Consider the following 12,255-nt stretch of genomic DNA (forward strand, 5'->3'; position numbering starts at 1 on the left):
TTGGGAATTCCATCTTTCAAATAAGGATCTCACCACTCCAAACAAGGATTTTCAAAGGGGAAAAACTGATCAAGTCTTGGATTTTCACAAGGGTTTCACCCAAATTTTGCATTCCAACTCAAAATTTCCAATTCTCAAACAAGGATTACATTTTGATTCAAGAACTTCACTTTTCAAGCTCAAAGTTTACATTTCATTTTAAGATTTCACGCTTGAATTTCTTCATTTCAAATTGGGATTATAGGTTGCATTTCCACCTTGATCTTTGGAAATCCAAGGTCAACTTCTATATTTTCCTTCACAATTCATTTATTGGCAACTTGACTTAAAAACATTTTTCTTGGACTGACAAGACCTTGCAACTTTTAAGAATTGGGAGACAAAAATCACTGATGTAAGCTAACTTAAAACTAAGAAAAACAACTAACCTATCAAACAAAAGAGAGGTGTCCCCATTTGCAATGAGGTGACATGTGAAAAAGCCACAACAACATGCAAGCTAGTTTTGGTGTAAATGGGAACTAGGAACATAAATCAGAGAAGGTTCAGCGGCATCATGCTCCATGGGAGAGGCCTCCTAAACTCTTGCCGGAAGAGGAGAAATCCTAACCAATGAGGCAGGAGGTGCTGCTAAAACAGGTTCTACATGTGTAGTCGAGGGCACCCTTCCTCACTTCGCTCTAGGAGTAGTTAGAGGAATAGGGGGTACCCTTGGAGGCTGTGATGTAGGAGCTAGAGGTCACAGACGAGCTCAAGGTGAACGCCTAACCTTACTGTATCAAGTAGGACATGGGATATCTACAATGATGGGAAGCTCGAAGGGAGGGTGAGCTATAGATGTCGACAACACAGATGTCTTTCCTTTACCTACACTGGGTACAGACTCAGGAACTGAAGACACCATCGAGGGTTGCGTAGTCCTGGAGGAGGTCTACCCTGAGGAATGGGTCTATCCTTAACCTTCAATGAAGAAGGGGTAGAAGACTGTAGTATAGGAGTAGACAGGGAAGGAGGAGTGGAAACTGATGCAAGAGGAGATAAAGAAACTGAAGGTTGGACCGACTTGGGAGCCAACTCCCCTGTTTTATACTTGTAATAATCTTTAGATAGCAAGTCTCCATGGGGAAGCATAGACCCAATCAAAGAAGGCCAGAAATGATCTAACGAAAAGCCCCCACACGAAACCAGCGGCTGAAATCAGTGTCCTAGATGACATGCACTGTGCCCTCATGAGGGAACTCAAGTACTTATAAACAACTAAGGGGACTATTTCCATGGCAATCAGCCAGAGGATACCCAGCTTAACCCAAAACAAGTCCAACTCGAGAATGACAATGAAGGTGCTCAACATCGCCTTGGGTCCCACAAGGACCATCAAAGTGGTGTTGCCTAGAGGAGGAATGGACAACCCATCATGCACACGAACAAAAGCACGACACTCGTCATATCTCGCTCTATGTAAACCGTTAATAAATAGAGCCTCCTCCGTAATCACATCTACTTGGCATGTGGGATTGACCATCACAACTATAACAGTGTGAACATTTATCTTAGTCGGGATCTATAATAGAGTAGGCTCCTCATCGTAAGGAGCGTTCAGAGATGTAAAAGATATGTCATTAGTTTTTGTCCTCTAGCTAGAGGGTGAGATCGGAGTGATTGTGACCATCTTAACATACAAGCCACCACTCAGCTCAGGGTCTGATGATGCAAAGATAAAGTTTGATGAATGAGGCAGGAAATTGAAATAATAGTTAAAGAAAATGTTAAAGTGTTTGAAAACAAACTACACAAGCATTCACATTGGGTTCACCAAAATGTAGAGGCGGAAAAGCAAACCACTCCGAAAGGTGCTAGATAACCTCTCAAGGACATAATCAACCTCTCCACTCAAGATAAGCAAAAAGCATAGATGTTGTCAAGTGCCAGTCGATAACATTGAATACGTCACAAAGATCTTTTGGTGACCTCTGCCAACACTCTGCCTAAGGATGTACGAGCGGCATGCTGGCATCTTGTATGGACATAGTATGGAGTTCCGTACCAAAAAATACAAAATGATTGGATATGTGTTTTAATGCGTTTTATAGATAACAAATGAATACCAAAAACTGAAATGACAATAAATATGAAGTGGAAAGACAAAGAAAGAAAAGCAAATGCTCACAACGGATCCACGAATGAAGCTTCCATTAAAATTAGCTCTTCCTCAATATTATCCTGCACACAATCCAAAGAGACAACAATGTTGGGGCAATGTTTTAAAGGTCTGCCAAAGTCAGACCCCCATTTTGGCATATCCACCTCCACAAACAACCAAGATAGATAAATAAATAACAAAATGAGCTATAAAAAGTAAAAGAGAATATAAATATGCTACGGAGATAAAATGATGAATGGAAGAGGAAAGAGACTCCCCTTCCACACCCAAAAGCGAAGAGCTCGCAGGAGAGAAGAAGAAACACCAAATCCTCTCAAAGCATAAAGTATAACTAGAAAAACGAGGAGAACCATGAGAGCAAGAGAGAACAAGAATGGAAGAGTGAGTGACTATGTTGACTAGAAAATTGTATACAAGTAATCCCAAATTCTAGAGAGCAAAAATGAAGCTAGGAAAGGCTAGATATGCAACCTGAAAGAAAAACCGGCATCAATGCATGCTACAGGAGGTATTACAACCTCTGCCAGTCGCAGGCGTAATGCTCCAATGGCCACCTTCAGAGTGCATATTTCTGAGACACTAGCACGACACATGAACGTCTCCACGGCACACAGGTGTTCGTGAGTCAAACAATCAACAAAGTTGGGAAAAGGACAAAGGCAAGGCTAACAAGGCAAGCCAAGCAGGCAAATGGACAAAAAGGTGAAAGGGTTCTCCAATCAACATAAAGCGAAGGCCCTTATGTGGCGTGGAATTGCACGGTGTGCAATTTACGACATTACACTATCACTATTGATGGAACTGTTATCAATAAAGCCTTGCACCCTCTACTAAAGCTGTGAACTTCAACTGCCTACTGAAACATGGGAACACTTCGAGGTTGTGGGTAACCTGAAAACTGAAGTGGACCTCCAGAGTAAGCTGGTTCTTTTCGATTTCTTCACCTAAACTAACAATTTCTTCAGAGGAAAAAGTGAGGAGGAAGACATATGAAATTAAAATTTAACCCTAAGGTGATGCACCAAAATGATAATCTAAGATTCACAACAAATGACACACAATAAAGCCAGCACTGAAAGACTCTCCTACACAACCCAATAATTATAATCTTTGCATCAACAATTCATAAGAAGGTTAAAATTTACAATCTTAAGAGGAAAAAACACTCTTTCTAACAACCTAAGACTGCTATTTCAGACACAAAGCTTATAACCTGCAAAATTATACTTCTGCATAAGATCCCCACATAAAAACACAATTTTAAGGACAAAGAAAGTCACAAAAAGCTTGTACTAACATTAAGGACACAATACCAGAAGAAAATGGGAAGGTATGAACTGATTAATACTGCAAAAAGGTGTTGCAATGCTGTCAAACTCTCTGAAACTGAGTTACAAACTCCTTTCTTTGTGCAGAGAGAACTCTAAAAATTACAGTCTGCAAGAAGCAAAAGGTAAGAACCCTTGAAATAATGAAGTCTTGTAGTATATATGCTTTTCCAAAGGCAGTCAAAAGGACTCCACCTCCTCTTTTTTGGGTCGAGCAGACTCAAAAAACCCACCTTTTAGGGCCCCAAACATGTCTGAAAGGGAATGCACTTGAGCAAAAAGTCAAGCCACCCCATGTCTTCCCATAAAAACCCTTAATTGCACAATAAATGACCCTCAAATATCTCTGGTCAGACCTGCAGACCCTCATAAATGTAAAAAATATCCCCTTGACTTCTAATAAATGAAAATAAGATAAATATCTCATAAAGTGATTTATAACCTATCACTTTATTAAATATTTGTATTATTTCATTTTTACATTTTAAGTCAATATTAATAAATCCAAATAATAAACTATTTAATAAAGTGAGTATTAATTAAATCACTTTAATAGATAATTTTATTATTTCATTTAATAATAACCTATGAAAAATATTTAATAAGTTATTTTTATGTATCACGTAATTAACATTAATTAGATGCTAATGTTTATTTAGTGGTAAATAAAAATCACTTATTAAATATTTTCTACATTATAAAAGTTATCATGTGATAAAAAAGAAAATCACTTAATAAATATTTCCTAACATTATGAGAGTATCAAGTGATAAAAACACCCCCAAGGCTTTATTGATAACATGAACTCTTAAGCACATCTACATAACCTTTAGGCTTTTTTTCATTTTTCTTTGATGTCTCTCTCTCTCTCTCTCTCTCTCTCTCTCTCTCTCTCTCTCTCTCTCTGTGTGTGTGTCTCTCTTTATATATATATATATATATATATATATGTACAGACGTACCTATACCTGTACCCAAGGAAAAAAATTGCCGCACCTGCAATTACGTACCTGAATTGGTAACTTAGAATATTTAAATTACAATTTTTTTAAAATTTATTATTATGTATTCAAATATTATATAGTAATATATATATATATATCTATTATAATAGAAATTATTATTAATTTAAATTATATAATAATATATATTATATAAAATATATATTTTTACATTGTTTTTGTACTAACGAACCCAAACCAATTTTCATTTTTTTGTCGAACCAACAAACTGGGTTCTCAAACCCGAATCTGAACCCGAACCTAAACCGACAACTTATATTAAAAAACAAACAACAAAGGGTGCAATTAAGGAAAGAAGTCATGTCCATTTGGAAGGGCATCATTCTTCAAAGAGATACATCTCTTCATTTAAGCAAGAAGATATAAAAGAGATTAAGGGATGTGGATTTGAGTGTGTGAAGATTTTAGTTTATTATTAATCTAATCTGAAGCACTCAGTCAAGCAGCAGAACTTTATAACATGGAAGCATATGTTTCAAGTCGTAAATCAGGAAAGGCTTCATAACAGAATCGCATAATTATAAGGATATCAATCAGGAAAAGCATTCAAGCTTCAAGGCCTATAAATCTATCTTATATAGGCAGACTTATACACAATTCAATGCATGGTTATAAAGACAATACATCAGGAACAGCAATCAGAGTTGTATTAAGATCAATATCATCTTCTTGTGCATACAAATCAGACTTCATATCAGAAATTGAAGAATGTTGTCATCATACTTAGTCATCTAATATCTTATTATTCATTTTTTATTGTTCATTTGTTGAATATATTGCAATGTAGTGGATATATTTGATTGTTCCTAAAAGGGGGCATTACATTGCGTATGTGATCAAAGTAATTTCTATTTGATGAGGTTATTGTGTCTTAATCATTTATTTATTAAAATGTGAGTGAAACAAGTTTTCAATCCTTAAAAATGTCTAACTTTCTTGGGTTTTTCAATTTGTTGAGTTTGTGCCAGGTCCAAGTCCGAGTCAAAAATCAGCTTGCCAAGTTTGAACCAAGTCTAAGTCTTGTAACTATGGTCTCAATCTCATTGTTATAAACAAGGCATCTCATTGTACATTTCCTATTCAATCAATTATTCAGGCATCCATAATCGAGCAAGCTATTCTTGCCATTTTTTCTCGTGGAAGATATTTTGGTCAAACAGGCAAGTATGAAGCATGGACTCCACATTGATTAGGTGGCTATCCTTATTAATCATATATGGCATGGATTTGATTCATTACTGACACTATCCTTCCTATAAAAGGCAAACTAGATTCGTACCTTCAGTATGTCTCACTCTATTTGACATGTGTTCTTAATGATTTCTGCCTAAGGAATAAAGTTCAAATCAACAAGAAATAGACTCTTAATAGTTACATTGAGGACGAGAAGAGTGCAAGAAAAAAAAGCCAAAGTTTTGTTGAATTATCTCTCAAAGAAGCTTCACCACAAGTATTAGCAACAACCACCACAGAGTTTCCAAGCAAGAAATGGTGCTGCTGAGTCATCACAATCGCAGTATGTTTCAACATCATCTACTTTGAACTTATATATGACAATGTGTGAATAAAGGTTCCAAGTCAGACTGATATCCTGTCATATTTATGGCTATCACACTATATCCCAACATCATTTACTTTGAGCATATGAATGACATGGTGTAAATATGGGTTCAAGATGATATTTAACCATATCTGTAAGCAAGATGTGTGTACTTTGATCCAGGCCTCATATACTGATATCAAAGCAAACCAAGCATGTAGGATTGCTACCCCAAATTTCATAGAACAACATAGAAGTAAAGGGTTATGGAGAATAGATACTTTCTATTTAGTCTTTGCACATAAAGAACCAATAGTAATAACTTCAAATCCTTACGTTGACAAACCATGCCTCTGCAGAAGTTCCAACTTCTGATCATAGCAACTGTCACTTTTATCAATTGCTAATGGCAGTGCCACTGAATCATCTGCATTAGTACCCTCCTCTGGCACAAACCCACATGCAAGTAGAAGCTCACCATTTGACTTCTTCCCATAGGATATAAACACCTGAACCAATCACACAAATAACTAGTGAAATTACTTCGAAAAAGTAAAAATGTATAGAGAAGCTTGCCAACTTAACAAAAGAAAGTCTGTCGCATGTTCAATAGGAACATGGAAATCACTTTATACTTTATTTTAATATTATAGATAATGTTCATCAAAGAACACTCCAAGGTATCTTACAAGTGATAATGGTGCAAAGAATAGCATTCTACAGTGATTCAGTAATAAAAAGAGTACTAAGAAATTGCAACGAAAATAGGATAAAAGACATCATATTAATGTTCCACAGTGTTCAAAGTAGATCAACAGGAAACAACAATACAATTTACGAGGTCTGCTTAAAGAAATGCCACCAACCAAAAAATAGCTAATGATGAAAGGCTAAAATAAAAAGAAATTCTAAGTTCTAACTAGGGAGATGCTAAAGTGGGAAAAATCCTAGATGCGTAAAAAAAGATAAAAGTGATATATGTATCTATATAAAATTAAGATGATTGCATGAGGGAGGTAAATCTTTATTTATAAGCAACTACGCATCTTCTCTACCCAAGTTGGCTAGATAGAAAGAAATAACCTACCCATGATTTCTAGGATGATCTATATATTTGACAGAATGGCTTACCCTTTATTACATTATATTTGACATCCAACATAATATTAAAGTTCAAGAAAGCCCCATTAACAAGATAAGAGATAATCAATGTAATGTCCCCACTTTAAAATAGAATTTAATAATAATAAAATTAAAATTCAAAAGAATATAATTAAAATTAAACTTAAAACATAAAAGAATCTAATTAAATATAATTAAAATTTAATTAAGTTAATGAATGGTCAAAAGATATAAAATGAAAAGTTGTGACTCCCTCAAAAATGAGATATAAAAGGGAGAGGAGAACCTCATTTGAGAGGGGGATAATTTGGGAATCAGGAGTGCAGATCTGATTTAAATAAGAAGTACAGATCTGATCATGAAAGGTTGTGTCCCTTTCAAAGGGCAGATATAATGAAGAGTTGCACTGTGCTAATGGTAGAAAGGGTGTCTCTTGCCAAAGGGCATAAATGATGCAGAGTTGTGACCTCTCCCTCACATGGAAAGATATGAAGGAAAGGAAAAGAAGAAGCATACACAGCAGAGATTATTGAATCACAGGAGAAACATAAATAACAGCCTTTAGATAAAGGAGAAGCGTCTTCAGTAATCAGCGAACTGAAGGGATCAAGAACAACAGTCCACCAAGACATATATATAACAGACTGCTACATTAGGCAAACTGTGAGAAATTGGAAATATAAAGGACCAGCCAGCATTTACAACCATATAATCAGTTAATGCATATCTGGTATGATCTTCCCTATTCATGATTTTATAGCATAATAAAATATAACTGCAGAACGAATGTCTATTAAGATTATACAATACCTTGTGGCCAATTATATTGGGCATATCATTCTTGGTAATAAACAATACAATAAGAATTTATCTATAATTACATAATTATGAATGGTATACGTAATTCATATTATATCTAGCATAAGGAACAATCAATGATAGACAATTATATATATTGAGCGAACTGCCATGATAGTAATATAAGGGAGTACAAGGAGGGAGAATGGTGATGAGGTCCTCCTCTAGGTATGCCACCTCATGGTAGTTGACCGATGGTCCCATGAGGCCAAGGGGGTGTCGACTCAAACCACTACTCTTGGACTTAGAGAGGAAGGACGTTCAGGACACCTTATTGTATCTTTCCAAATTCTATCATAATTGATTATTGTTAATTAAGGAAATTCTAACCACAAGAGAAGGATAAGGATGGAAGTAATGAAGGAGAACGGTGATAAGATACCTCACTAGGTAGACCACCTCATGGTAGTTGACTGAAGGTCCCATGAGGCCAAGAGGGCTCTGGGTCTCACTCTGCTCTTGGGCCTAGGATAGAGGGTCTCTTGGACACCTTATTGTTCCTCGTGTCTCCCACTTTCTTATGGTTGAGCTCTGATAAGGAATTAGACAAAAACTATAGTTGAGTTAATGTTCCTAACCCTAAGTATAAAGAATTTATGCTTAATTATCTTTTTTAGAATATTTATATTATTAATTATATACATTTCAATGGTTTCCTAACCTATTGCAGGATCTCAATCAGGTACACATCCTGTTCCATTTATTGTTTTACATGGAAATGGTGATTTAGGGCAAAAATTAGGGTTTTTACCAAAAAGGGACATTACAATCAAAAATTTGAGATCAACAACACCAGCAGAGCCCTTGCTTTGAGACAACAAATTCACCATGTAAAAATGGATAAATAAGATTCAGTCATCTCATTCTTTATGAAGATTACTGATTTGAGAGATCAATTGAGCACTATAGGGGACATAATTGCAGACAAAGATCTTGTTATGTTGGCACTAAATGGTCTTCCCCAATCTTGGGAGCCCTTCATCCAAAACATTAGTGGGAGATCTAAGATGCCCAAGTTTGATCGTCTCCGAGCTGATTGTATTCAAGAAGAGTCCAAGTTGGCAGCAAGAGGAATTGGGCGAAACCATCATGATGTAGAAAATCAAGTTCTTGCTACACATACTTCTAGAGAAAGAGGCAAAAAAAGAAAAAGGAATAGAGATGAAGAATCAGATTTTGCCCCAGATCCAAAGAAGAAGGAGGATTTCTCTCACATTTAGTGTTTCAGGTGTGACAAGTATGGTCACTTTGCTCTAGATTGCAAGTTAAGATCTACACAACTTGCTTCTATTGCGGAAATTGCCATGGGGACATCTCAGAAGGAGCCAAGCTCTAAAGTTGATTCAAAGGTTTCTTATTCTAAAGTTGATCAGTTTCTTCGAAGAGGAGGAATTAACATTTTAGAGGGAGTCTGACAAACCAACAAAAGGCAACTTTGGACGAGAAGGTCAAGATGTTGATACTAGTACTTGAAGCCCTTGCTGAGAGGGAGGCTTAGCATCAGTGATTTGTGTTATCTGTTGTTAATACATTTTCCTCTGAGACAGAGAAATTTGAGGTGAAATCCCTTGTTAATGCATTTTTCTCTAAGACAGAGAAATTTGAGGTGAAAGCCCTTGTTAATGCATTTTTCTCTGAGATGGAGAAATTTGAAGTGAAAGCCCTTGATAATGCATCTTTCTCTATGACAAAGAAATTTGAGGTGAAAGCCCTTGTCCATCTCTGAGACGGAGATGTGGTTCTATCCACCCTCTAGGAGTAGCCATGGTGGATATCATGTTAAGAGACTCCATGACAACATCACATTGAGAGACTCTGTGATGTATCCTTTATACTTGTGTTTTTCCACTCATGGGAGTAGCCATGATGGACGTCATGTTGAGTGACTCCATGACAACATCACATTGAGTGACTCCGTGATGGGCACTTGTGCACATATTCTTTTCCACACATGGGAGTAGCCATGGTGGTTGTCATGTTGAGTGACTCCATGACGATATCACATTGAGTAACTCAATGATGAACCTACTTCCTCAACTGGGTGTAGCCATTATGAGTGTCATGTTGGGAGACTCCATGACATGGATATTTTGAAAGATATCTCCCTAGCTAAGAGGGAGTGTTGATGTTATTGTAGCAGCAGGAGATATTGTTTTCGTGTATATATGCGATTTCTTTATTTATTTACAAAACTACTTGCTAACAATTCCACATATGATTCTCTTTTGTTAGCATCCATTTATTAAACGAATAATTAATAGCTATTTATTGAGGTTGTTAATAATCGCACCCTTTTGTTTGGCTATGTCACCAGATTGGAGTCGTGACCCTTCATGTCTCCTGATTGGGTATTTCATTCCTTTGATCGTGAAGGTGAGATTGATCAGTGTGAGAAGACGGTGTATACGTATGTAGGATCTGATGTATATGATACTCGTGGAATAGATAGAAAGGAGAGGCAGGCTATTCTTATTCTGCAAATCACCGTGTATAGCTTGCTATACTCATTTGTGTGATATTATCGATATCTATCTGCTGTGTGGGTTGTCGTAGATTATACTACATATATCCGTGTAACACCCGTCGAAGACTCTGGTGCATATATATATGTATTATCCGTAAAGATAGTACTAAGCACCTTCACATCATCTAGGAGGAGTTATAATCTGTTCATATACATGTGACTATTGATGAATATTATGTTGTGGTCATATGTGTGAAACCAGTTATATAGACATCTGGTGTAAGTGTTGGCCATTTGGTGGAATTGATTATGTGTTGCATTGATGTTTTGTCATTGATGCCAACACTAGTTGTTTGGATGCTTTATCGGCACCCTTCTGGTCCCGGTAGGTTGAGTGGTTTTTGGTTAACTTGGATTTGGCATGATCCGATAGACTCCAGTATAATCTGATGATGGAATTGGCTTGTTCATGGTACTTATACTCATATTTGATCAGTTGGTTTTGGTCTGGAGATTGGATGCTATCCTGCTTGCTTAGAAGATTAGTTTCTAGTTCTGGTGAGGGTTTCACCGGGAAAGCTTTTAATGGAGATCTTTGATGAATTGCATAAGTGGTGTTGATGCAGCTTCTGATGGAGTTTCAAGATGCTGTTGGTGATCATGTTCAAGACTTGGCAGTTGGAGATCATTGCTGAAGCGTATGGACCTATACTTGGTCCTAGTTGATCTAAGTTATGGACCGGCTTTAATGTAACGTGTGGATAGAACATATTGATGTATTTCCGGGATGTCTTATGTGTTGATATTATTTGTTTGGTCTAAGGCCGACATGGTTTGTAATAATGTAATCGGTTTATTGTCTGGTGGCCGACCTGTTTGTTTATGGTCGAGGGTTTGTATATAAAGATGTAAGATCTCATTGTAAATCATCATGGTTAATGTAAGAGGTCATGGTCAAGGAATGTAATGTGCGAATAATGTAATATCATTCAGGCAAAGGAGTTGGTCGATCATTGGAGATCGAATTGGGTTTAGGTGAAGAGGATTTAGTCCTCCCGTATTGAGCTTAACCGGAACTGTACTCAGGCATAGGAGATGCTACCTTTTGCATTTCAACACTTCTCTGGATTGTAGTCTGGATTTGTATGTAGTCAGTGAGGCTCCTTTTGTGATGAGAAGTGCGCTCTAGGCTGTTGGCCTTCCTGCAAGTGCAGGCCCCTGAATTGTAATTCACATACTTACTGCAGAAGTATTATCTGACTATGGGTAGGCTTCCCACCATGGTTTTCCACATACAAATCTTGGTGTTGTGTGGATGGCTTTTATTCTGTGATTATTGTTTATGCTTAATTGATTAACTGCTATTCCGGTATTAATGTTCTGGGTTCCGGTATTAAAGTTTAAATTGATAATGGTTCCTGTAATCTGTGACAACTGATCACCACCCCCTCCTCCCTCTCAGTTGTCTTCTGGTTATCTGAACTATCTAACAGTAAGCACAATATATATATATATATATATAGTTACGATTCTAAATTAGAACAGTAATATCAGATATAATGCTCTGTATCTCTGTAATTTTAATTCTGATCCAAAAATAACACAACTTATATTTGAATATTTAAAAAGGTGTTTTAAGTGTCGCTAGACCATGGTGCAAAATGCCAAAAACAATTAAAAGGGACAATATTTTTTATAATTTTGAAAATATTTAAAAATAAATTATCGTATTTCCTCAAAAAAGTTATAAATATGGGGAA

General features: G+C 36.5%; 1 protein-coding gene across 2 annotated transcripts in view; it reads right to left on the bottom strand.

Moving 5' to 3' along the window:
- The window catches only part of LOC131067012 (ribulose-1,5 bisphosphate carboxylase/oxygenase large subunit N-methyltransferase, chloroplastic), a 177,749-nt gene that overhangs the window by 41,649 nt on the left and 123,845 nt on the right, over nucleotides 1-12,255 (bottom strand). For both annotated transcript variants that reach the window (XR_009111760.2, XM_058001931.2), the window contains exon 8: nucleotides 6,388-6,560. Coding sequence is in view for 1 of the 2 variants with exons in the window: in XM_058001931.2 (XP_057857914.1) it covers nucleotides 6,388-6,560 (173 nt within the window). In the remaining variant the exon portion in view is untranslated. The remainder of the gene's footprint in view (nucleotides 1-6,387; nucleotides 6,561-12,255) is intronic.

Source organism: Cryptomeria japonica, chromosome 3 (assembly GCF_030272615.1).
Source record: "Cryptomeria japonica chromosome 3, Sugi_1.0, whole genome shotgun sequence".
Lineage (NCBI taxonomy): Eukaryota > Viridiplantae > Streptophyta > Pinopsida > Cupressales > Cupressaceae > Cryptomeria > Cryptomeria japonica.